This window comes from Cetorhinus maximus, chromosome 23, assembly GCF_964194155.1.
Source record: "Cetorhinus maximus chromosome 23, sCetMax3.hap1.1, whole genome shotgun sequence".
Classification (NCBI taxonomy): Eukaryota; Metazoa; Chordata; class Chondrichthyes; order Lamniformes; family Cetorhinidae; genus Cetorhinus; species Cetorhinus maximus.
Window position 1 is genome coordinate 29,493,462 of NC_135901.1, and position 26,669 is coordinate 29,520,130.

Sequence of the window (26,669 nt, forward strand, 5' to 3'; positions counted from 1 at the left end):
AAATTACACATCCCCTTTAAGGCAACAATCCAAAATAGATTTTAAATTTAAAAATAAGCCAGCAAGTTGCCACAGTACCCACTTGACAGTGGAATTCCAAAAGCTTGTCTTCAACTTCAGTTTCTGGACACAGTAGACTTATGCACAAATGGCTGGAGGCTTCCCAAAGGCTGTTTCACACACTCCTGCTAGATCTTACATGCCCCCCCTCCCCGCCCAACATAGACTTTCATTCTCCTTTATATATATTTCTCTCTCTTTAATATATAAATTCCATTGTTCCATAGGTCTTTGGAACTTTACCTTTCCCATACTATAAAAATCTTTCATGTTGCCAATATTGTCAGTAACCTTTGGGAAAAATAAACACACTGCTTAGCCTTGCTTATCTGGCTAGTTGTTAAAAGCCTAACATCCCTTTGAAATCCAAACTACCCCTTCACTTATATAAAAATGCAAATTTGCTTCACACCTTACATGCTAAGATCCCATTGATGTTTACTCTTTAGCATTTCAAGTACATTTGTACACCTAACGTCTTTAGATAATTTCAAGCTTGCAGTCTCTCTGAGTCCAAATGAAATTAAATCACACAGAGAGAGCCATCCATACTCACACCCATAAACCTACTCGACAATAAACCAGAATAATATGAAAATGATTATACTTTTGTAATGGGGGACACTTTAGATATATTATTTATAATTTTGTGATAAAGTTCATTTGTTATCCTTCTAGTCTTGGAGGACAGTACTGTAGCTACTTGATATATTTCCAGTGATAGAGTCATTATGACACAGAAGGAGTCCAGTTGACAACTGGAGTCCATACCAACTCTCTGTAGAGCGATCCAGTCAGTCCCATTCCCCTTCTCTATCCCTGTTCCCCTGCACGTTCATTTCCTTCAAGTATCAATTCAATTTCATTTTGAAGTTATTGATCGTCTGGAACCACTACCCTTGTCGGCAGTGGCTTCCAGGACATCACCACTGGCTGTTGAAATAAAGTTCTTCCCCACAGCATCATGTAATACAGTACTGTTTATTATATACATTTTTAGTGCAGTAATGTTGGGTGTATATTAGATACAGCAGAGTTAGAATGGAGGTAGAGTGTGTGGGATGGAGATTTACTGCTTTTGGGGAATGAGAGAGGAAAAGATGTTCCATAGAAATGAGAATTGTCTGTTCTGAATTTCTATTCTGCACTGACAGTGATGACTTTTGTAAACTCCTTTAGCAGGATATTAGAAGCGGGGGATTTGCAGACAGCAATCTCAAACCAAACATCACGTCAAGATCTGACAGAGTCACTCGACTCATCGGGCCCTGAATATCATCACCTTTTGAATCTAGAAGGAGAAATGTTTGTCTGCTTCAAAAGGTTTTAAGCGTCAGTGTGACTGGAAAAGCACCGAGACACACACACCCAAGTGAGAGTGTTCCAGTGCACTGACTGTGGAAAGAGCTTTAACCAGTTTCTCAGCTTGAGAAAAACATCACCATTCACAGCGGCGAGAGACCGTACACGTGTTCTGTGTGAGGACGAGGCTTCAACTGATTGGAGAACCTGGAGAGACACAAGGACACGCGCACTATGGAGAAACCGTGGAAATGTGGGGACTGTGGGAAGGGATTCAAAACCCCATCAAAGCTGGAAACTCATCGACGCAGTCACACCGGGGATAGGCCGTTCACTTGCCCTGAGTGTGGGAAGGGATTCACTCAGTCATCTCATCTGCAGACACACCAGCGAGTTCACACTGGGGAGACACCGTTCACCTGCTCTGAGTGTGGGAAGGGATTCACTCAGTCACCTCACCTGCAGGCACACCAGCGAGTTCACACCTGGGAGACACCGTTCACCTGCCTTGAGTGTGGGAAGGGATTTAGTCAGTTATCCAGCCTGCAATCACACCAGCGAGTTCATACCGGGGAGACACCGTTCACCTGCCCTGAGTGTGGGAAGGGATTTAGTCAGTTATCCAGCCTGCAATCACACCAGCGAGTTCACACTGGGGAGAGACCGTTCACGTGCCCTGAATGTGGGAAGAAATTCAGTAATTCATCCCGCCTGCGGAGACACCAGCGAGTTCACACTGGGGAGAGGCCGTTCACCTGCTCTGAGTGTGGGAAGGGATTCACTCGGACATCCCATCTGCTGAGACACCAGCGAGTTCACGCCGGGGAGAGGCCGTTCACAGGCTCTAAGTGTGGGGAGAGATTCACTTGTTCATCCAAGCCGCTGACACACCATGACAGTCACACTGATTAGAGACCTTTTAGATGCTCTGACTGTGGCTGTTGATTGTGTGAATTGAGGTTAAGTATATACAGGTGGACATCATGGGTTGGATAGTTACTTGAGCACATATAAAGAGACCCTTACTGACAGAGAGTTGAGTCGAGTCAGGAGGTGTATACCTGTAATGTTTCACTCGGTGAATAAATCTATACCAAGTAAAGATTGGCTCCGTTTTCTTCCTTCACCATCAGGCTGTGAGGATTATAACATGGTAACAGAGAATGCTTGTCTAATGGTGAAGGTTGGAAACTAAAGGAAAATTAAATTTCAGACAGAAAGTTACAACCTGAGTAGCTTTTGTGAGAAATGGCTGAAAGCAAGTGGAAATTGTCAGGGTCTGATTACCCGCCAATGTTCTCGGAGTCTGAGCCACACGACCAGTGGAAGAATGAAGTGGATATGTGGACACGGGTTACGTCCCTACCAAGGAGGAAACAAGGTCTGGTCTTGGCATTATCACCTCCTAACAAAAGTAAAATCAGAAGCAAAGTATTTAGTGAGCTGGATGCCTGTCAGTTGGATACTGACGAAGGTTTGGATCTTCTATTCGGGTTCATTGATGAGATTAGAAAGAAAGATGATCTACTGGATGCCTATGAAGCATTGTTGGACTTTGACAGGTTTCGAATGAGGGTGAAAGCATCTTTAGCAGATCTGGATATCTCAACAAAAGACAGGATTGGAACAGCACGAATAGGTGAATGAACCCCAGGGATGACCGGGGAACAATTAACAGGTGCTTCAGGTCTGACTCAAAATATCATTATGTGATGAACTACCCAAAGTGGAAAATCAGGGTCTTCAAAGTGACAAATGATACAGAGAATTCTGAGGCTGAAGATGATGATGATGATCACTCTGAAGGAATTGTACCAGTCACGAGGAGCTTTGGTCCAGTGATGAGTATCTTAGTCACAGACTCATTCAACTGTGCTGTGTTAGACAGTGGCTGCACCTCGTCAGTATGTGGATTAGATTGGTGAACATGTTACCCAGATTCACCTCGTACTGAGGATTGACACAAGGTTAAGGAGTATGAAAGTTCTGGTTTGGTGATGTCAACACATTGAAGTCAATAAAAAGAGTGGGGATTCCCTGCAAAATAACTGGAGTCAGCCTCTTTATTAGTGTTAACTGTTAGACTTCACCTCGATGACACATTTGTGTAATTAATAAGGCTTATATTACCAAATTGTACTGTATGTAAGCTTAACAATGAACAGTCTTCAATTGCCTGTCTTTTTAAGTTCCAGATACTGTGTTGTAGCTTTAAGAAAAAGAAAACTGGTGTTAAGGTCAGGAAGGGGTCAGAGCACCAGGTGTTCCAGGACACCCTGTTTCGATACAAGTTATAGTTCACAGTTAGAAGGGACTCCAAGCTGATTGGCTCAATTTGTTGTGGGGAAATGAGGAACACTTTTCCCATTGGTCAAGTCACAAATATTTGTTTAAGAAGTTGTTAGTTTTGTTGAACAGCTGCACCAACATGGGTTAAATGTTACAAAGTTACCTTCAAAAAGGTCCATTTGGTACCTCGACTCAATGCTGACTCTCTGTCGAGCAATCCAGTCAGTCCCATTCCCCCTCTATATCCCCGTATCCCTGCAAGTTTATTGCCTTCAAGTGACCATCCAATTTTCTTTTGAAATTGTTCATCATCTCTGATTGCACCACCTCATAGGCAGCGAGTTCCAGATCATTCTCACTCGCTGTGTAAAAAAAACCTCTTCCTCACATCCCCCCCCCCCCACATCTCTCACTTAAAACCTTCAACCTGTGTCCCCTTGTCCTTGGCGGGAACATCTTTTCTTTGCCCAGCTGATGTAAACCTGTCATAATCTTGTACACCTCTATCAAATCTCCCCTCAACCTCCTTTGCTCCCAGGAGAACAGTCCCAGCCAGAAGAAAGAAACAAAGTATGTTCATGCCTGGAATAAAATGGGAATGTTTACAATTCCACTGGGCAGTGAAGGAATTGGAATAATTCACCTTGGGTGTAGTTGAATGGAATAGATCAATCTGGTATCCATGTAGATTCTAGTGAAATTCAGGGAAGTGTAGACAAGATGAATAAGTCGATAGCTTTCTTTTGGAAATGTTTAAATCATTTGCCTCTGAACCCTTTTTTAAAAGAAAACCATAGTTGAAATCCTGGCCACTACTTGAAATATCGGGACCGCACAGAGTGAGATCAGCAAAGCTCTTGAGGCAGACCCACTGCACCCCCCCCCTCCACACACACACACACACACACACACACCCACCCAACCCCCCACTGCCCCCATCACCCCCATGAACTTTAGATAGGATAACATGTCAGTCAAAAAATATCTGGCATGCTATTGGGATACTAGTGGACGTGCAGATGTGATTTGTTAGATGTTAAGCAACTAAAGAAGGAAATTCATGGTGAAATACATGGAAGAGTCCCAAACATACGCAGTGACTTGACAAACAGTATGACATGAAATGGTTAACGTGGCCAGAGGAATGAGACAACATTTTGATGTGATCAAGGCACTGACACATGCTCCAGAGAGAAACTGACTTTATAACAGTCAGGATAGAATTAAAGACACCAGTCATGGTTGAAAAGTGAGTAAAACTAAACTGAAAGGAATAAAAAATTATGGATTGGGACAATGAAGGGCTTGGGAGAAATAACCCCGAGTGAGAACTGTCCACAAGTTGGACAGGGGTAAGGAGAGAGCTGGAGACTCATTTACACCCATGCTTGATCTGTTGCTTGAAGCATATGTCCTTATGTACGAGTAACCTAGAACTCAGGGCGCTCCTTCAGGAGAAAAGATCGAGATGTTACCCCAGGTGGGGCCAGAATAGAACTGAAAAATAACGGAGTGAAATTGAGTGAGGGGTCGGAGAGAGCGTTCTCCTCTCCCTTCAGGACTGTGCAGCCATCAGCTAATCCCACACTCCCAATGAAGTCTATCGTCTGGTGTCAGCTGATTGTGGAATCACAAACATGCTGATGTCGTCTTATGACATCATCACAATAGAATGTGATGACATCAGTGGATTATGCAATCCCAATGGAATGGGTCAGCTTGAGCTTAGACATAAGTGGTGTGATGGGAAGTGTACAGAACTGGACCAGTTTTCTTCAATAGAGAAACTCTGCTGCCCGTCTCCCAATTCACACTCAGTCCCGTTCACCTATCACCCCCTGTGCTCACTGACCTACATTGGCTCCTACTCAAGCAATGCCTCAATTTTAAAATTCTCCTCCTTGGGCCCGGTTTTACCTCCGTAAAGATGAATGGGATTTTCATTGAGCTAAATTCGGGCCCATTCTTTTCAAATCCCTCCACAGCCTCCTTTTTTTCAAATCTCCACGTGGTCATACACACTCTCCCCATCTCTGTAATCTTCTCCATCCCTACAACCCTCCGAGATATCTGTGCTCCACTAATTCTGGCCTCTTCAGTACCCCCCTGTTTCTATTGCACAACCACTGGGGGCTGTGTCTTCAGCTGCCTGGGCCCCATGCTCTGGAATACCCTCCCTAAACCTCTCTGCCCTTCGGTCTTTTTTGCTCCTTTAGGAGTCTCCTTAAAACCTACCTCTCTGACCAAGCTACTGGTCATCTGAGCTAATATGTGGCTCAGTGTCATCTTCTGTTTTTTAATCGCTCCTGTAATGTTTAAAGGTGCTATAAGGCTGTTTTTGATGTAATGTTTGAATTATTTTCAGGAGACACCGCTATTGTTAAGCAGTCAAACATTTTCTTGCTGCATCCAGAGAGAGCTACAGGAAGGCTGTTGACTATAATTGGCCTTGCAAGGCTTTGTTCCATGTTTAAATATACAGAGGAGTGGAGACATTGTTATATCGGTCATTCAGAGCTGAACAGAAACCCGTCTCTTTAAATACAGATACAGGGAAGAGGCTGAAATGAAATCTGTACCTTTTAACCTGCACAAAAGCAGGAGCCTCAGGTTCACAGGCTGCAGGAGTCCATTCGGCCCATCGTGCCCCTGCCAACTCTTTGAAGGGATTCTCTGATTGATCCAACTGCTCTGCTTTTTCCCTACAGCCCTGCAAATTCTTCCCTTTCAAGTATTTACCCTTTGGAAAGATACCATTGAATCTGCTTTCAGGCAGATCAGAACAACTCGCTGTGTCAAAAAATAAAATCTCATCTCCCCCTCTGGCTCCTTTGCCAATTACCTTAGAGGGACTCACTTTCTGTTAAAGAGCCTGCCAACCCCACTTACCCACTTTCCTTAAAGTGCAGAAATCTAATCATGAAAAGTCCAGCAAAATCAAATAATTTCACTGATAAATGTTTATTAATGAAATTGAACATGGTTTAAAAAAACAGAAAATTACTTGGGGATCAAAGACAATCAGAGTAAAAGGATGTGCACAATGTTCTGGAACCAAATGGTTTCTCTTCAGCTCCTCTGTAACCTGGTCCCCTGACTCCCCGCTTTGGACACAGGGGCACTGAACCCCGGGGGTCGGGTCGCCATCAGCCCCGGTCACCCCCTCCCGCTCCCCGATTGGATGGAGGCCCATTTCCCAGTCAGTCCTCCAGCAACTTCCTGTCTCTCTATCAGTGCGATGCCCATGGCAGTTTCCCAACTGGGGCACAGGCCCCGTTATTCTCAGCTAAATTCAGCCCTCAGCTTCGTCACCTGGCTGTCATTGACACGAGCAATAGAGAGACAGAAAGGTGCTGGAGGCTCAAATGGGAAGTGGAAACTTGTGGCTCTGAACCAACACTTCAACATTTGTCACTCAAACACTTGTTATTTATACTGGGGATTTTATTATTAGATTTAGACACTGGAGGCAAAGGGTAACTTTCCGTTTGTAACTTTGTATTGTCTATAGCGTCAGCCGTGGCTCAGTGGGTAATACTCTCATCTCTGGGTCAGGAGGCTGTGGGTTCAAATCCCACACCTGGGACCGGAGGACAAAAATCAAAGCCAACATTCCCAGTGCCAGCACTGAGGGAGTGCTGCACTGTCAGTGCAACCTTCTCTTGAATGAGATGTTAAACTGCCAGCCCTGTCTGCCCTCTCAAGTGGATGTAAAAGATCCCATGGCCTCTATTTTGAAGAAGAGCAGGGGAGTTATCCCCCCATGTCCTGGTCAATATCCATCCCTCAATCAACATCACTAAAAACAGATCATCTGCTCATGATCAGATTGCTGTTTGTGGGATCTTGCTGTGTGTAAATTGGCTGCCGTGTTTCCTACATTACAACAGTGACTACACCTCAAGCGTGCTTCATTGGCTGTAAAGCATTTTGGGACGTCCTGTGGTCGTGAAAGGCGCTTTGGAAATGCAAGTCCTTGTTTAATTGTCAGCAAACTTGGAGATATTACACTCGGTCCCTCATCAAAATCATTCACAGAGATTGAGAGCTCATTTTGTGTATAAACCTCCTGTTTGACACTTTTCCAAACGCTTTTTGAAAATTCAAACACACCACATCCAAGATGAGGAATTTTTTGTTTTAAAAATCACAGCGAGTTGTTGTGATTTGGAATTCACTGCCTGAAAACGCGCTGGAAGCAAATTCAACTGTATCTTTCAGAAGGGAATGGGACCGATTCTTGAAAGGAAATGAAAATTGCAGGGTGATGGGATTAATTGGACAGCTCTTTCAAAGTGCCGGCAGGAGCACAATGGGCCGAATGGCCTCCTTCTGTGCTCTATGGGCCTCGTGAGCATTGAAAGGGAGGGGCTCATCTTCAATTGTGGGTGACATATTAAAGAAAGCAGTGCCTCCTCTTCTCTGTGTGTTTAGTTTAACACTTAAATCTCCCCTTAACATTTTCTGAAGTGGCGGATGGAATTTAATACAGAGAAGTGGGAGGTGATGGGATTTGGCAGAGGGGATAGGGAGAGGAAATATAGACGTAATGGCTCAGTTCTAAAGAGTGAGCAGGGACAGAGGGACCTGGGGGTTCATGTGCAGAGATCACTGAAGGTGGCAGGACAGAGTGAGAGAGGAATTAGTAAAGCACATGGGATCGCGGGCTTCAGAAATAGAGGGATTGAGAACAAAAGCAGGGAAGTTTTGCTGAACCTTTATAAAGCTCTGGTTAGGCCACAACTAGAGTATTGACTCCAGTTCTGGTCACCACACTTTAGGAAGGATGTGAGGGTCCCTGAGAGGGTGGAGAGGAGATTTACCAGAATGGTTCCAGGGATGAGGGATTTTAACCACAAGGTTAGGTTGGAGAAGCTGGGGTTGTTCTCCTTGGAGCAAAGGAAGTTGAGGGGAGATTTGATAGAGGTGTACAAGATTATGACAGGTTTAGATAAGGTGGACAAAGAAAAGCTGTTCCCATTCGCTGATGGTACAAGGACGATGGAGACATAGATTTAAGGTTTTGTACAGGAGATATATCTACATCACTGTTCCTTCACTGGCACTGGCTCAAAATCCTGGAACTCCCACCCTAACCGCATTGTGGGTGTACCTACACCACATGGACTGTAGTGGTTCAAGAAGGCAGCTCAACACCACCTTCTCAAGGGGCAATTAGGGATGGGCAACAAGTGCTGGCCCAGCCAGTGACACCCACATCCCATGAAAATGAAAAGATATGGGGGGGATTTGAGGAGGAACGTATTTACACAGTCAGTGGTAATGTCTGGAACTCGGTGCCTGCGAGGTGGGTGGAAGCAGAGACAGTGAACGGTTTCAAAAGGAAACTGGATGGGCAGTTGTGGGAAATAAATTTTCAGGGTGACAGCGATAGAACGAGGCAATGGGACTGACTGGTTTGCTCTGCCGTGAGCTGGCATGGACAAAATGGGCTGAATGGACTCCTCTACCGTAATGACTCTGTGATTGAAAAAGAACAAATTCAGCTGCTCCAGTCTCTCCAAATAATTGAAGTCCCTCATCCTTGCTGCCATTCTCATAAATGTCCTCTGCACCCTCTCGAAGAACTTCACATCTGTCCTAAAGTGGGACCCAGATATCGGGTTCCATTCTAGAGGGATAGAATTGAAAAGCAGGGAGGTTATATTCAACGTGTTTCGAACCATGGTTAGACTACACTGGGAGTACTGTCAACATTTGTGATCTCCATTTAGAAAAAGGAAATAGAGGCATTGGAGAAGAAGCAACAAAGATTCACATGAATAATACCAGAACTGAGAGCATTTAACCCTCAGGAAACGCTGGGGCTGCTTTTCTCTAGAAAAGAGAAGACTGAAGGGTGACCTGATGGAAGTCTTTAAGATGATGAAGGGGTTAAATGATCCAATAGGGATTTCATGAGAAACCTCTTTACCCAGCGAGTGGTGAGAATGTGGAACTCGCTACCACAGCAAGTGGTTGAGGTGAATAGCATGAATACATTTAAGGGGAAGCTAGATACATACATGAGGGAGAAAGGAATAGAAGGATATGCTGATGGGGGGAGATGAAGAGGGGTGAGTGGAGGCTCATGTGGAGCATAAATACTGACAGAGACCAATTGAGCTGACTGGCCTGGCCCTGTGCTGTAGACTCAGTGGAACAGAGACAAATATATTTATATTAGATCGACCTGTCATGTTGGAAAAACACTATTTACTCTCCAGGATAAAAGAAATGGACTTGATCAGCTCTGCTGAACATGTGCACTCCCAGACTCAAAGAGCATCAGCCACTGGAAGCAAAGTCGTGAGACCGGCCAGTCCAGCAGAAAGAAACCCTCCAACCCTCCCACTTCAGAATGAACATGGTTCAGTCCTGGATGTGATTAACAGCAGCAATAACAGCAGAATCCAAACCCTGGAATCACTTGTGAACTTGCTGGTGTTTCTGCATGTTGAATGAATCACTGAATCCCTTCCCATACTCAGAGCAGGTGAATGGTCTCTCTCCAGTGTGAATTCGCTGGTGTCTTCACAAGCTCTTTGTACAGTGAGAGCAGCTGAATGGTCTCTCCTCAGTGTGAATGCACTGGTGGAACATCAGAACCACAGCACTTTTGAAACCACACCCACAGTCAGAGCATTTAAAGGGTCTCTTATCGGTGTGACTGGCATGGTGTCTCAGCAGGCTGGATGACTGACTGAATCGCTGCCCACACACGGTGCAGGTGAACGGCCTCTCTCCAGTGTGAACTCGGTGGTGTGCCAATAAGTTGGATGAATCGCTGAATCCCTTCCCACACTCAAAGCAGGTGAATGGCCTCTCCCCAGTGCGAACTCGCTGGTGTGTCAGCAGGTGGGATGACTGAGTAAATCCTTTCCCACACACAGAGCACATGTACGGCCTCTCTCCAGTGTGAACTTGCTGGTGTGTTTGCAGATGGGATGACTGAGTGAATCCTTTCCCACACTCGGAGCAGGTGAATGGCCTCTCCCCAGTGTGACTGCGTCGATGGGTTTCCAGCTTGGCGATCTGAATCGCTTCCCACAGTCCCCGCATTTCCACAGTTTCTCCATGGTGCTGATGTCCTTGTGTCTCTGCAGGTGGGACAATTAGTTGAAGCCTCGAACACACAGAATACGTGTCTCGTCTCTCACCACTGTGTATGGTGCAATGATTTTTCAGTCTGTGTAACTTTCCACAGTCAGTGCACTGCAACACTCTCACTTGGGTGTGTGTCTCGGTGCTTTTCCAGTCACACAGATGTTTAAAATCTTTTGAAGCAGACAGAACAGACAAAGATTTCAAATGGTAGATTCAAAGGCCGACGATATTCTGGTCCCAATGAATGAAATGACTGTCAGATCTTGACATGATGTTTGGTTTGAGATTTTTGTCTGAAAATCTTTCCCTTCTAATATCCTGTAAAAGGAGTTTATAAAAGTCATCACTATCAGGACAGGGTAGAAATTCAGAACAGACAATTCTAGTTGTATGGAACATTCTTTCCTCTCCCATTCCACACACACTCCCTCCATTCTCAGCTCTGCTGGACCTAAGATACACCCTCCCAATTCTCCTGAAGGTGCAGATTCATGCTGATCATCAGATCGATGCTCACTATTTCCTCTCCTGGATACAAAGACCTGAAAATCTTCATGCGGCTCGCTTGGCTACATCTTTATTTAGTGGACTAAAATGTGTTTAATATACAGTGTTGTTTTCCCCAATTAGAGATGGAGGGTGGATGTGAGCAAGACCTTTTATTAGGTACCGAGCGGTCTTGACCTGGAACTCGCTACCTACGAGGGTGAAGTAGAGAAGATCATGAATTTGAAACTGGAATTGGATGGGCAGTTGAAGGAAATAAACTTACAGAGTAATGGAGATATAGAGGGGGAATGGGACTGAGTGGATTGCTCGCCAGAGAGTCGGCATGGACTCGAGTTACTGAATGGACTCCTTCTGTACTACAATGACTCTTATATTCATTCATGGGATGTGGGTATCACTGACGAGTCCAGAACTTATTGCCCATCCCTATTTGCCCTTCAAAAGGTGCTGGTGAGCTGCTGCTGGAAATGACTGGAAATATACACAGTACTATATTAAAAAGGTAGAAATAATAATAAATGGACTATATTCCTATCCAGAAATATTATATTTAATGTGTACCATATAACAGCACGAGACATATCTCTGTCCTAAGTTAATTTACTGTCCCCTCAAATGTCAGCCATCTCCTGGGGAAACCACCCCTTTCATTGTGAACATTAGGAAAGAGACCATCCTTTTAGCCAGACAAATAAATGTGTCAAGATGATGGAGCAAAGGATGTCAATGTCTTTAAGAGAGAGAGAGAGACCTGGGCCAACCTTTCCAGAGTCTGCACCCTCCCTGGATTCACTTCCTTTCCCTTCAGTTCCTGCAAGTCAACAATTTGCCCCCAGAATGAGAATGTCTTGGTTTGGTGATGTCAACGCATTGAAGTCACTAAAAAGAGTGGGGATTCCCTGCAAAATAACTTCATCAGTGTTAACTGTTAGACTTCACCTCAATGACACATTTGTATAATTAACAAGGCTTATATTACCAAATTGTACTGTATGTAAGCTTAACGATGAACAGTCTTCAATTGCCTGTCTTTTTAAGTTCCAGATACTGTAATGTAGCTTTAAGGAAAAAAACTATTGTTAAGATCAGGAAGGGGTCAGAGCACCAGGTGTTCCAGGACATCCTGTTTAGATACAAGTTATAGTTCACAGTTAGAAGGGACTCCAAGCTGATTGGCTCAATTTGTTGTGGGGAAATGAGGAACACTTTTCCCATTGTCAAAAGTCACAAATATTTGTTTAAGAAGTTGTTAGTTTTGTTGAACAGCTGCACCAACATGGGTTAAATGTTACAAAGTTACCTTCAAAAAGGTCCATTTGGTACCTTGAGTCCATGCTGACTCTCTGTCGAGCAACCCATTCCCCCTCTATATCTCCGTAACCCTGCAAGTTTATTGCCTCCAAATGCCCATCCAATTTTCTTTTGAAATCGTTCATCATCTCTGATTGCACCACCTCATAGGCAGCGAGTTCCAGGTCATTCTCACTCGCTGTGTAAAAAAAACTTCTTCCTCACACCCCCTCCCACATCTCTCACTTAAAACCTTCAACCTGTGTCCCCTCGTCCTTGGCGGGAACATCTTTTCTTTGCCCAGCTGATGTAAACCTGTCATAATCTTGTACACCTCTATCAAACCTCCCCTCAACCTCCTTTGCTCCAAGGGGAACAGTCTCAGCAGGAACAAAGAAAGAAGATATGTTCATGCCTGGAATAAAATGGGAATGTTTACAATCCCACTGGGCAGCGAAGGAATTGGAACAACTCACCTTAGGTGTAGTTGAATGGAATAGATCAATCTGGTATCCATGTAGATTCTAGTGAAATTCAGGGAAGTGTATACAAGATGAATAAGTCGATAGCTTTCTCTTGGAAATGTTTAAATCATTTGCCTCTGAACCCTTTTTTAAAAGAAAACCACAGTTGAAATCCTGGCCACTACCTGAAATATAGGGACCGCACAGAGTGAGATCAGCAAAGCTCTTGAGGCAGACCCACCCCTACCCCCACACACCACCCCCCCAACCACCCCATGAACTTCAGATAAGATAACATGAAAATCAAAAAGTGTCTGGCATGCTATTGGGATACCAGTGTACGTGCTGATGTGATTTGTTAGATGTTAAGCAACTAATAGAAGGAAATTCATGGCGAAATACATGGAAGAGTCCCAAAGATACACAGTGACTTGACAAATAGTATGACATGAAATGGTTAATGTGGCCAGAGGAATGAGACAACATTTTGATGTGATCAAGGCACTGACACATGCTCCAGAGAGAAACTGACTTTAAAACAGTCAGGATAGAATTAAAGACACCAGTCATGGTTGAAAAGTGAATAAAACTAAACTGAAAGGGATAAAAAATTATTGATTAGGACAATGAAGGGCTTGGCAGAAAGAATACTGAGTGACAACTCTCCACAAGTTGGACAGGGGTAAGGAGAGAGCTGGAGAATCTTTTACATCCATGCTTGATCTGTTGCTTGAAGCATATGTCCTTATGTACTAGTAACCTCGAACTGACGGCGCTCCTTCAGGAGAAGAAAAGATTGAGTACATGTTATCCCAGGCGGGGCCAGAACAGAACTGGAAAATAACGGAGTGAAATTGAGTGAGGGGTCGGAGAGCGAGTTCTCCTCCCCTTCAAGATGTGGACTGTAAGAATCCTGGGGGACCCGCTACTTCGGGTTTTGTTGCTAATTAGTGAACATTTAATTAATAACTCTGACTGGCTGTGCATTTATTTTAAAGTTGATTGTTACATGTCTCCTGTTTTTATTCCTGTTGTGATTGGACTCGGAGTTAGGATGGTTGACAGGTGACAGGATGGGAAATTGTGGTTTGGGTCTTCATTGACCAACTGTTTTATTGACCCGAAAGGTGTAAAAGAGGCCAAACTTCAGCAGAAATCTGGCAGAGCTGAGAACAGACGTCTTGCTATGTGGGAACAGGGAGACGAACAGCTCCCAGAGGACAGAGAAAACAAGAGTGCCTTGAATCGTAGACGACACCTGGGTGTCAAGACCACCATGTTTTCACTGCTTGGCATGGGAATGCTGACTCCCTGTACCGGGGACGGAGCGTGGGAAGCCAATTGTTTGAGAGTTTTTGACGTGGCTTGGGCAGGTACAGATGGTTCAATGACAGGTTTTGTAATTGGTCCGTTCAAATGTTAGCTCAGCAATGATTGGGTTAAATCAGTCTCCATAGACTTTGTGATGTAAAAAGTATCAGAAGGGATTCCCTGAGCACAGAGATTTGTAGAGGTTTTACATATTGCATTGACTGGTGCCATGTCATCTGGGGCAGACCAGGGAGCATTTACGTGGAGATGGTGCTTCTACCCAGAGTGTAATGGTAATGCTGCTGCACTTTGATACTACTGCTCAGACATGAGCATGTGTCAGGTCTTATTTATATTGAATAAAATCTAACCACTGTCACCAATAAGGGTTATCACTGCGAATCATTTCAGAGTTTGGGAAAGGGACTAAAGGGTTAATACATACAAATTAGGAGCAGGAGTCAGCCATTCAGCCCCTCGAGCCTGCCCCTCCATTCAATAAGATCATGTCTGACCTGATTGTGGCCTCAATCCACTTTCCTTCCTACACCCTACACCCTTTCATTCCCTTGTCAATCAGGAATCTAATCAAACTCAGCCTTAAAACTATTCGGTGACCCGGCCTCCACCGCTCTCTGGGGAAGGGAGTTCTACAGACTCACAATCCCCTTAGAAAAAAAAAATTCTCATCTCTGTCCTAAATGGGAGACCCCCTTATTTTTAAACTGTGTCCCCTATGTCTAGTCTCTCCCACAATCCTTTCAGCATCCACCCTGTCAAGTCCCCTCAGGATCTTATATGTTGCAATGAGATCACCTCTTATTCTTCTGAAAGCACGGGAGTACGGCGTTGGGATCGAGGATCAGGCATGATCATATTGAACGGCGAAGCAGGCTCGCAGGGCCGAATGACCTCCTGCTCCTATGTTCTACGAAGACAAGCCTAACTTGTCCAACCTTTCCTCAGAGGATAACCCCCTCATTCCAGAAATTAGGTTAGTGAACCTTCTCTGAACTGCTGCGAATGCAATTTTGTAATTTCTTAAACAAGAAGACCAAAATAGTACACAGTATTCCAGATGTGGTCTCACCAAGGCCCTGTACAGCTGCAGGAAAACATCCCTACTTTCATATTCCATTCCCCTTGCAATAAACACCAACATGCAATTTGCCTTCCAATCACTTGTTGTATCTGCAGACTAACTTTTTGTGGTTCATGTACCAGGACACCCAGATCCCTCTGTACCTCAGAGTTCTGCAATCTCCGTTTTAATAATATGCTGTTTTTATTCTTCCTGCCAAAGTGGACAGGTTCACATTTTCCCACATTATAACCAATCAACCAAATTTTTGCTCAGTCACTTAACATATTTATATCACTTTGCAAACTCCTTAAGTCCTCTTCAAAATTTATTTTCCTACATAGTTGTGTGATCAGCAAATTTAACCAGCATACATTCAGCCCCATCATCCAAGTCATTGATATAGATTGTTAAAGGTTGACGGCCCAGCACTGATCTCCTTGGCACTCCACTTGTCACATCTTACCAACCTGAAATGACCTATTTATGCCTACTCTCTGTTGCCTGTTAGCTAACCAATCCTCTATCTGTGCTAATATGTTACCCCCTCCACCACCAGTTCTTATTTTGTGCAGTGACCTTTCCTGTGGCACCTTGTGAAATGCCTTCTGGAAATCTAAGTAAACCACATCTACAGGTTCCCCTTTATCCACATTTCTTGTTACTTCCTAAAGAATTTTGATAAATTAGGAAATCACGATGGACTCTCTCAACCCCATTTTCTAACATTGTGTGTCAACAAAACAATAAAACCTGATCTCCCCCTCTGGCTCCTTTGTCAATTACCTTAGAGGGACTCACTTTCTGATATAGAGCCTGCCAACCCCTCTCACCCACTTTCCCTAAAGTGCATAAATTTTATAAGAAAAAGTCTGGAAAATTCAAATATTTTTACTGATAAAGTTTATTCATGAAATGGAACATGGGGAACAAAACAAACAGAAAATTATTTGAGGATCAAAGACAACCAGAGTAAAATGACGTGCAGAGTAAATATCCTGGACCCAAATGGTTTCTCTTCAGCTCCTCTGTGCCTTGTTCTCATGACTCACAGCTTTGGACACAGGGGCACTGAACCCTGGGGGTCAAGTCACCATTAGCCCCTGTCACCGCTTCCCACGCCCGATTGGTTGGAGGCCCACTTCCCAGTCAGTCCTCTAGCACCTTCCTGTCTCACTATTAGTGCGATGCCCATGGCAGTTTCCCAACTGGGGCGCAGGCCCCGATATTCTCAGTTAAATTCAGCCCTCAGCTCCGTCGCTTAGCTGTCATTGACACGAGCAATTTCTAAAAAGAAATTCAAATTCACAGTGAACAAATTAAAGAATCACATGACAAGACTTCAAGTTTTAATGACTTTTACTGCAGCAAACAAACTAGAAGCAACTTCGAATAAACAATATATTTGTCGGCAACATACACTTTAAACAAGGAAACATAACTTTGCTATTTTACTTTTAACACAATTAAAAATCCCACTCCACGGTTATACTTTACTCTGTTCCTTAAGTAGTCACTCAGTTCTGCTGGAACCTATCCAAAGTGATTATTTGCTCCAGAGGGTTTACTTCCATTCTTTTTCTTTCCCAGTCTGGCAACCTTTAACCCCAGAACTGTCTTTCACAGGGAAGGTTCTCCTGGGTTCTCCCTCTAACTCAAGCATGGTGAATCTTCCAGTCTTGTTTTAAATTCTCATTAATTTGATTTTTCAATCTGAGCACAAGGTCCCATCCGCATCCCCATGTGGTGAAACAGAGACATGCCATCTATATCAGCTCTCTCTTTCTTGGACCCTGGCAGACTGATCTGTCTGAAATTCAAGGATGCCTTTTAGGAGAACTTTCCAATCTGATCCTACAATGGCTTCCCATGGTTCCTTCCCCTATCAGACCCCATCTCCATGGCAATGTGAATCACATGGGCCTTGGATCCAGGTAGACATGCCAATTCGTTATCTTTCAGACTCCCAACTGCATTCTATCTTGAAATTAAATAAACAATTAAATATAGCCATTTACAAAATCTGACATTTTCAATACCTTCCCGGGACTTTGGAGACTAACAGAATATTGAAGGATGCATGACATTTAGGGAGGACAGGATGCTTGGAAGAGGTGGAGGGGTGGCACTGTTAATTAATGATGGCATTAACACAATGTAGAGTGAAGACCAAGTTCAGGGAACCAGAATGTAGAAAAAGTTTGGGTAGAGAGGAGAAATGATGAAGGGAAGAAGTCACTTGTGGGAGTGGTGTCCAGGCACCCTAACAGTAACCACATGGTAGGATGGAGTAGAAAGGAAGAAATAATGGGAGCATGTCAGAAAGGTACGATGATAAATATGGGGGATTTTAATTACATATAGACTGGAAAAATCAGATGAGCAAAGGTAACCTAAATGGGAAGTTCATAGAATGTTTTCAGGATACTTTCTTAGAACAGCACGTTCTGGAACCAATCAGAGAGCAGGCTAAATTAGACCTGGTATTATGCAATTAGATAAGATTAATTAATGACCTCATAGTGAAGGTGCCCCGAGGTAGCAGCAACATATGATTGAATTTTACATTCAGTTTGAAGGAGAGAAGTGTGGGTCAAAGACAAGTATTTTAAACTTAAAGAAGGGCAATTATGAGGGCATAAAAGAAGAGCTAGCTAAAGTGACCTAACAAATTAGGTTATGGGATAGGTCAGCAGAGATGCAGTGGCAGACATTTAAGGGGATATTTCAGAATATACAGAATAGATGCATTCCAACAAGAAAATAAAATTTCAAGGGGACGATGTACAATTTGTGGTTAACTATAAAAGTTAAACAGAGTATCAAACTTAAAGAAAAAGCATATAATTGCACAATGATGGCTGGCAGATCAGAAGATTGGACAGAATATAAAAAACAGCAAAGACAGATGAAAAGATTAATAAGGAGGGAAAAATTAGAGTATGAGAGAAAGGTAGCTGGAAGTAGAAAAACAGACTTTCTCTCGATGTTTGAAGCAGAAAAGAGTTAACAAAGTGAGCATTGGTGTTATAGAAAGTGAGTCTGGGGAATTACTAATGGAAAGTAAGGAGATGGCAGATGAATTGAACAGGTATTTTGCATCAGTCTAGATCTGCATCTAAAGGGGATACAAGTAACATTCCAGAAATAGCTGTAAATCAGGAAATGAAGGGAGGGAGGAACTCAAGAAAATTACAGTCACCTCAGAAGTGGTACTGAGCAAATTTGTTGGAGCTGCAGGCTGACAAGAACCCAGTTCCTGATGGACTTCATCCTAGGGTCTTAAACAAAGTGGCTAGTGAGATAGTTGATGTGTGGATTGACATTTTCCAAAATTTCCTAGATTCAGGAAAGTTCCATTAGATTGGAAAATAGTGAGTGTAACCCCTTCATTCAAAAAGGGAGACAGAAAGCAGGCCAGTTAGCTTAACATCTGTCAGAGGGAAAATGTGAGAAGCTATTATTAAAGACATTATAATAGGGCACGTAGATAAATTCAGGGTAATCAGGCAGAGTCAACATGGTTTTGTGAGAGGAAAATCATGTTTTACCAACCAGTTGGAGTTCTTTGAAGAAGTAACATGTGCTGTGGATAAAGGGGAACCAGTGGAATACTAACTTAGATCTCCAGAAGGCATTTGATGAGGTGCCACATCAAAGGTTATTGTGGAAAATACAAGCTCATTGTGTAGGGGGTAACATATTGGCACGGATAGAAGATTGGCTAGCTAACAGGAAATAGAGTAGGCACAAATGGGTCATTTTCTGGTTGGCAAGATGTAACAAGTGGTGTGCTGGGGTCTCAACTTCTTCCAATTGATATAAATGACTTGGATGAAGGGACCAAAGGTATGGTTGCTAAATTTGCTGATGACACAAAGATAGGTTGGAAAGTAAGTTGTGAAGAGGACATAAGGAGACTAAAAAAGGGCATACACATGTTAAGCGAGTGGGCAAATATCTGGCAAATGGAGCGTAATGTTGGAAAATGTGAAATTGTCAATTTTGGCAGGAAGAATAAAAAAGAAGCATATTCTTGAAATGGTGAGAGATTGCAGAGCTCTGAGATGCAGAGGGATCTGGGTGTCCTTGTGCATGCATCGCAAAAGCTAATTATTCAGGCAAATCAAACCATTAGGAAAGCTAACAGAATGTTATTGTTACAAGTAGGGAGGTTATCCTTCAGTTATACAGGGCATTGGTGAGACCACATCTGGAGTACAGTGTACAGTGTTGGTCTCCTTATTTAAGAATGGATGAAAATGTGTTGGAAGCAGTTCAGAGAAGGTTTACAAGACAAATACCAGGAATGGGAGGGTTGTCTTATAAGGAAAGGTTGGACAGGCTGGGCTTGTATCTGCTGGAGTTTAGAAGAGTAAGAGGCAACTTGATTGAAACATATAAGATCCTGAGGGGCCTCGACAGGGTGGATGTGGAGAGGATGTTTTCTCTTGTGGGAGAATCTGGAAATTGGGGTCACGGTTTAAAAGTAATGGGTCACCTGTTGAAGACAGAGGAGAACTTTCTTCTCTCAGAAGGTAGTGAGTCTTTGGAATTCTTGGAACTCAGCTTCTTGGTCCACCTTTGCTGAATTCAAAAAAAGCTCAATTCAAAACATGCTCCAATCCTCAGCCTTACGTCTTTTTTTGGCCACTTTATGAGCCTCTTACTTTGATCTGATGCAGATTTTCTGTTGGCCATAGTTGCATCACTTTTCCTGTTGGGTTTTTGTTCCTGAAAGGAATCTATATTTGTTGTAAATATGTTATAATTCCTTCAATGTTAGCTATTGCCTGTCTATCGTCATAACTTTTCATGTAATTTCCCAATCTACCACAGCCAACTTGACCCTCGAACTGTGATCGTTTTCTTCTTTGGGGAACACCCAGATAAATTATACAAAAGAACCATCTAACCAGCACAGCCCATCTCCATGGCAACATGGCATGCTTTGGGTGGTTCCAAACAGAAATGCAAACGAAATATCTTTCACATTCTAAGCACCCTTTCATTCTGTGATCCCTGTGAAATATGAAACTCGATATTCTGAACATGGCTCAAACAGCATCAGTCCACTGGAAGCAAAGTCGCGAGACCGGCCAGTCCAGCAGAAAGAAACCCTCCGACCCTCCCACTTCACCAAGTGTCAGAATGAACACGGTTCAGTCCTGGATGAGATTAACAGCAGCAATAACAGCAGAATCCAACCCCTGGACTCACTTATGAACTCGCTGGTGTCTCAGCAGGTCAGATAACCTTTCCCACACTCAGAGCAAGTGAACGGCCTCTCCCCAGTGTGAATGCGTTGGTGTCTCTGCAGGCTGGATTTCTCAGTGAAGCCCTTCCCACACTGAGGGCAGGTGAATGGCCTCGCCCCGGTGTGAACTCGCTCGTGTTCCTGTAGCGTGAATAACTGAGTGAATCCCTTCCCACACTCTGAGCAGGTGAACAGCCTCTGACCAGTGTGAATTCGCTGGTGTATCAGCAGGGTGGATGATGCAGTGAATCCCTTCCCACACTCAGAACAAGTGAATGGCCTCTTCCCATTGTGAATTTGCTGGTGTGTCCGCAGGTGGGATACCTGAGTGAATCCCTTCCCACACTCAGGGCAGGTGAATGGCCTCTCCCCGGTGTGAACTCGGTGGTGTGTCTGCAGGTGGGATAACTGAGTGAATCCCTTCCCACATTGAGAGCAGGGGAACAGCCTCTCCCCAGTGTGAATTCGCTGGTGTATCAGCAGATGGGATAACTGAATAAATTGCTTTCCACGCTTGGAGCAGGTGAACGGCCTCTCCCCGGTGTGAACTTGTTGGTGTGACTGCAGTCTGCATAACCGACTGAATTCCTTTCCACACTCTGAGCAGGAGAACGGCCTCTCCCCAGTGTGAACTCGCTGGTGTGTCAGCAGGGCAAATGAATTCCTGAATCCCTTCCCACACTGTGAGCAGGTGAACGGTGTCCCTCCGGTGTGAAATCACTGGTGTCTGTACAGATTGGATGAATCAGTGAATCCCTTCCGACACTGAGAACAGGTGAATGGCCTCTCCCCAGTGTGAACTCGCTGGTGTATCTGCAGGTGGTATAACTGAGCAAATCCCTTCCCACACTCAGAGCAGGTGAACGGCCCGGTGTGACTGCGCCGATGCGTTTCCAGCTCAGATGGGGATTTGAATCCCTTCCCACAGTCCCTACATTTCCACGGTTTTTCCATGGTGCGTGTCCTTATGTCTCTCCAGGTTTGACGATCAGTTGAAGCCTGGTCCACACAGAGAACACGTGTACAGTCTCTCTCCGCCGTGAATGGTGATGTATTTTCAGGCTGTGTAACTGGTGAAAGCTCTTTCCACAGTCAGTGCACTGGAACACTCTCACTCGGGTGTGTGTGTGTCTCGGGCCTTTTCCAGTCACACTGATGTTTAAAACCTTTTGAAGCAGTCAGAACAGACAAACATTTCTCCTTCTAGATTCAAAGGCTGATCACATTCCGGTCCAGATAAATCCAGTGACTCTTCAAGAATTTGGCCTTTGGTTTGAGATTTCTGTCTGTAAATCCTCCCCTTTTAATATCCTGTAAAAGGAGTTTATAAAAGTCATCACTGTCAGTACAGGACAGAAATTCAGAACAGACAATTCTCATTTCTATGGTACATTCTTTACTCCCTCGTTCCCCCAAAAGCGGTAAATCTCTGTCCCACACACCCTCCCTCCATTCTCACTCTGCTGTACCTAATATACACTCTCCCAACTCTCCTGAAGGTGTTGATTCATGCTGATTGACAGATCCACGTTCACCGCTTCCTGTCTAGGACAAAGAGATCATAAGAAATAGGAGCACAAGTAGGCCCTTCGGCCCATCGAGCCTGCTTGGCCATTCTATGAGATCATGGCTGACCTACCTCGGCACCATTTTCCTGCACTATCCCCAATATCCCTTCATATCTGCACCATCTCAAACCTATCAATCTCTGTCTTGAATATATTTAATGACTGAGCCTCCACAGTCCTCTGGGGTTGAGAATTCCAAAGCTTCACCACCCTCTGAGTGAAGAAATTCCTCCTCACCTTACCTTTAACTCCATGTTTCTGTCTGTCCACCCATAACCCTCAACTCCCTTGTCAATCAAAAATTGGTCTAACTCATCCTTGAATATATTCAATGACCCAGCCTCCACTAGTCCCTGCGGAAGAGAATTCCAACATGCTGAGACACCAGCGAGTTCACTCCGGCGAGAGGCCGTTCCCCTGCTCTGAGTGTGGGAACGACCCTCTGAGGGAAGAAAATCCTCCTCATCTCTGTCTTAAATGGGAGACACCTTATTTTTAAACTGTGTCCCTATTTCTAAACTCCCCCATGAGTGGAAACATTCTCTCAGCATCTACCCTGTCAAGCTGCCTCAGAATCTGATATGTTTAAATAAGATCACCTCTCATTCTTCTCAACTCCAATTTGCATCGGCCCAACCTGCTCAATGTTTCCTTATAAGACAATCCCTTCATCCCAGGAATCAGCTGAGTGAACCCTCTCTGAGCTGCTTCCAATCCAAGTATATCCCTGCTTAAAGAAGGAGCCCAGAACTGTACACAGTACTCTCGGTGTGGTCTCACCAATACCCTGAACAACTGCAGTAAGACTTCTCAACTTTTATACTCCATCCCCCTTGTAATGAAGGCCAACATTCCAATTGCCTTCCTCATCTGTACCTGCATACTGACTTTTTGTGAGTCATGTATAAGGACACCCAGATCCCTCTGTACGGCAGCATTCTGCAGTCTCTCTCCATTTCAATAATATTCTACTTTTCTATTCTTCCTGCCAAAGTGGACAACCTCATATTTCACACATTATACTCCATCTGATAATTTTACTCCCATTCACTTAACCAATCCCTATCCCTTTGCAGACTTTTTGTATCCTCCTCACAACTTGCTTTCCTACCTATCTTTGCATCATCAGCAATCTTGGCTACAATACAGTCAGTTCCTTCATCCAAGTCATTAATATGGATTGTAAATAGTTGAGGCCCCAGTACTGATCCCTGCAGAACTCCACTGCTTACACATTGCTCACCTCAAAGTGACCCATTTACCCCGATTCTCTGTTTCCTGTTAGTTTGCCAATCCTCTATTCGTGCTAACATATCAGCCCGAACACCATGAGCTCTTATCTTGTGCAGTCACCTTTTATGTGACCCCTTAGCGAATGCCTTTTGAAAATCCAAATATGCGACATCTACTGGTTCCCCAATGATAGATGTTAGATTAACTGGCCTATAGTTTCCAGCTTCCTGTCTTCCTCCTTTCTCGAATGATTGTGTTACATTTGTGGTTTTCCAATCCGCCAGGAACTTTCCAGAATCTCGGGAATTTTTGAAGCTGACAAACTTCAGCTATCTCTGCAGACACTTCCCTAAAGACCTGAGGAAGCAGGCCATCAGGTCCCGGAGACCTGTCAGCTGTTAGTCCTATTAGTTGTCCTGCTACTTTTGCTCTAGAGATCGTGATTGTTTTAAGTTCCTCCTTCCCTTTTGATCCTCACTTTTTACTAGTCTTGAGATGCTCTTTGTGTCTTCTACTGTGAAGAGAGATACAAAATACTTGTTGACGTCTCTGCCATTTTCATCTATCCCATTATTAATTTCCCAGTTTTCACCCTCTAGGGGATCAAGGCTCACTTTCACTACTCTTTCCAATTTTATAAACATCTAGAAGATTTTACTTTCTGTTTTTATATTTCTTACTAGTTTTCAGTCATACTCCAGTTTCTCTCCCTTTTTTTGGTCATGATGCTTTGCTAGTGCCCAAGATTTTTCCAAACTTCTGGCCCACCACTAATCTTTGCAGCATTGAAAATCATCAGCCAGTCTGCTCATCTTAATATATGTCTGTGCCTATAATAATGGGCGAAGTGTGACATACAGTACAGGATTATTTCAGCAGAGATATAGGTGGGATATGAGGAAGAACTTTATTTAGGCAGCAGGTGGTCATGTCCTGGAACCCGCTGGGGACAATCAGGAATTTCAAAAAAAATTTGGATGGGCACTTGAAGGAAATAAGCTTGCAGGGGAACGGGGGATATAGAGGGGGATTGGAACTGACTGGATTGCTCTACAGAGAGTTAGCATGGACTCGAGTTGCTGAATGGACTCCTTCTGTGCCATAATGACGCTATGACTGAAATAAATAACGTGGTTGCAGTGCTATATTACAAGACTAGAAATAATAATAAATGATCTTTATTACAGAACCATAAATAATATATCTAATATATACCATATAACACTAGACATATCTCCGTCCTAAATTAATTTACTGTCCCCTTAAATGTCAGCCATCCACTGGGGAAACCACCCCTTTAATTGTGAACATGAGGAAAGAGACCATCCTTTTAGCCAGACAAATAAATGTGTCAAACTGAGGGAGCAAAGGATGTCAATGTCTTTAAGAGAGAGAGAGAGAGAGACCTGGGCCAACCTTTCCAGAGTCTGCACCCTCCCTGGATTCACTTCCTTTCCCTTCAGTTCCTGCAAGTCAACAATTTCCCCCCAGAATGAGAAAAGAAATGGAAAGGGGGAGAAAAGAAAGTGTTTTACTCACAGATGTTGGACACAGGAGGAAGTTTTAGTTTGTGTGAAGCTCAATCGTCATTCACTCAAAGCCCGCGCTCTAATTGGCTGGAGGATCAGAGTCCTTCCGGTCCTCCAACTCTTCCCATTGGTCAGCCCCTCAGCATGACTCCCACAGCTACCTCGACTACAGCTCCTCACACCCCGCTTCCTGTAAGGACTCCATCCCATTCTCTCAGTTCCTTCGCCTCCGTCGCATCTGTTCTGATGATGCCACTTTCAAAAACAGTTCCTCTGACATGTCCTCCTGCTTCCTTAACCGAGGTTTTCCACCCACGGTAGTTGACAGGGCCCTCAACCGTGTCCGGCCCATCTCCCACGCATCCGCCCTCATGCCTTCTCCTCCCTCCCAGAAACATGATAGGGTCCCCCTTGTCCTCACTTATCACCCCACCAGCCTCCGCATTCAAAGGATCAACCTCTGCCATTTCTGCCAACTCCAGCATGATGCCACCACCAAACACATCTTCCCTTCACCCCCCGGCAGCATTCCGTAGGGATCGTTCCCTCCAGGACACCCTGGTCCACTCCTCCATCACCCCCTACTCCTCAACCCCCTCCCACGGCACCTTCCCATGCAACCGCAGAAGATGCAACACCTGCCCCTTCACTTCCTCTCTCCTCACCGTCCAAGGGCCCAAACACTCCTTTCAAGTGAAGCAGCATTTCACTTGCACTTCCCTCAACTTAGTCTACTGCATTCGTTGCTCCCAATGTGGTTTCCTCTACATCGGAGAGACCAAACGCAGACTGGGTGACCGCTTTGCAGAACACCTTCGGTCTGTCCGCAAGCATTACCCAGACCTCCCTGTCGCTTGCCATTTCAACACTCCACCCTGCTCTCATGCCCACATGTCTGTCCTTGGCTTGCTGCATTCTTCCAGTGAAGCTCAACGCAACCTGGAGGAACAGCATCTCATCTTCCAACTAGGCACTTTACAGCCTTCCGGACTGAATATTGAGTTCAACAATTTTAGATCATGAACTTTCTCCTCCATCCCCATGCCTTTTCCGTTTCTTCCCCTTCGTTTTTGTTTTTTCCAATAATTTATATAGATTTTTCTTTTCCCACCTATTTCCATTATTTTTAAATGTATTTCCATCCATTGTTTTATCTCTACCTTTTAGCCTTTTTAGTATTCCTTCACCCCACCCCACCCCCACTCGGGCTATCTGTACCTTGTTTGTCCTGCTTTCTACCCTTAATTAGCACATCCCTTTAGATAATATCACCACCTTCAACACCTCTTTGTCCTTTTGTCTGTGACATCTTTTGGTTATCTCCTCCTATCACTGGCTTCTTGTCCCAACAACCGCTCCCCCACCCTTAAACCAGCTTATATTTCACCCCTTTCCTATTTTTATTTAGTTCTGTTGAAGGGTCATGAGGACTCGAAACGTCAACTGTGCTCTTCTCCGCCGATGCTGCCAGACCTGCTGAGTTTTTCCAGGTATTTCTGTTTCTGCAGACTGGAACCCGTGGACGTCACCGCGGAGCAGATGATTCCTATTGGCTGATTCAGGCAGGTTCCCATTGCGGACGTCACAATGCGGAAGTTGGACAATGAGCTTCAGACTAAAACTTCCTCTCTGGGCAACATCTGTGAGGAAATCAATGTTTCCCCCTTT

At 44.2% G+C, this 26,669-nt stretch overlaps 5 protein-coding genes across 13 annotated transcripts in view; 2 read left to right on the forward strand and 3 right to left on the reverse strand.

The window, feature by feature from the left end:
• The window catches only part of LOC144697133 (uncharacterized), a 212,516-nt gene extending 187,425 nt beyond the window's left edge, over positions 1–25,091 (reverse strand). Inside the window, exon 1 of the mRNA XM_078568974.1 lies at positions 25,012–25,091. The gene's annotated coding sequence lies outside the window, so the exon portion shown is untranslated. The remainder of the gene's footprint in view (positions 1–25,011) is intronic.
• LOC144697178 (uncharacterized) overlaps positions 1–26,669 on the reverse strand; it is a 685,261-nt gene that overhangs the window by 510,596 nt on the left and 147,996 nt on the right. The window lies entirely within an intron of this gene.
• LOC144697280 (uncharacterized) overlaps positions 1–26,669 on the forward strand; it is a 353,357-nt gene that overhangs the window by 201,406 nt on the left and 125,282 nt on the right. The window lies entirely within an intron of this gene.
• The window catches only part of LOC144696973 (uncharacterized), a 280,733-nt gene that overhangs the window by 17,185 nt on the left and 236,879 nt on the right, over positions 1–26,669 (reverse strand). The window lies entirely within an intron of this gene.
• LOC144697199 (uncharacterized) overlaps positions 1–26,669 on the forward strand; it is a 243,973-nt gene that overhangs the window by 1,052 nt on the left and 216,252 nt on the right. For 2 of the 4 annotated variants that reach the window (XM_078569080.1, XM_078569083.1), the window contains one exon: positions 1,240–3,534. In XM_078569080.1, the coding sequence (XP_078425206.1) occupies positions 1,597–2,274 (678 nt within the window). In that variant the 5' untranslated portion in view covers positions 1,240–1,596 and the 3' untranslated portion in view covers positions 2,275–3,534. Of the gene's footprint in view, positions 1–1,239; positions 3,535–26,669 lie in introns of those variants that run through there. The other 2 variants (XR_013580318.1, XM_078569082.1) reach the window with 2 other exon arrangements.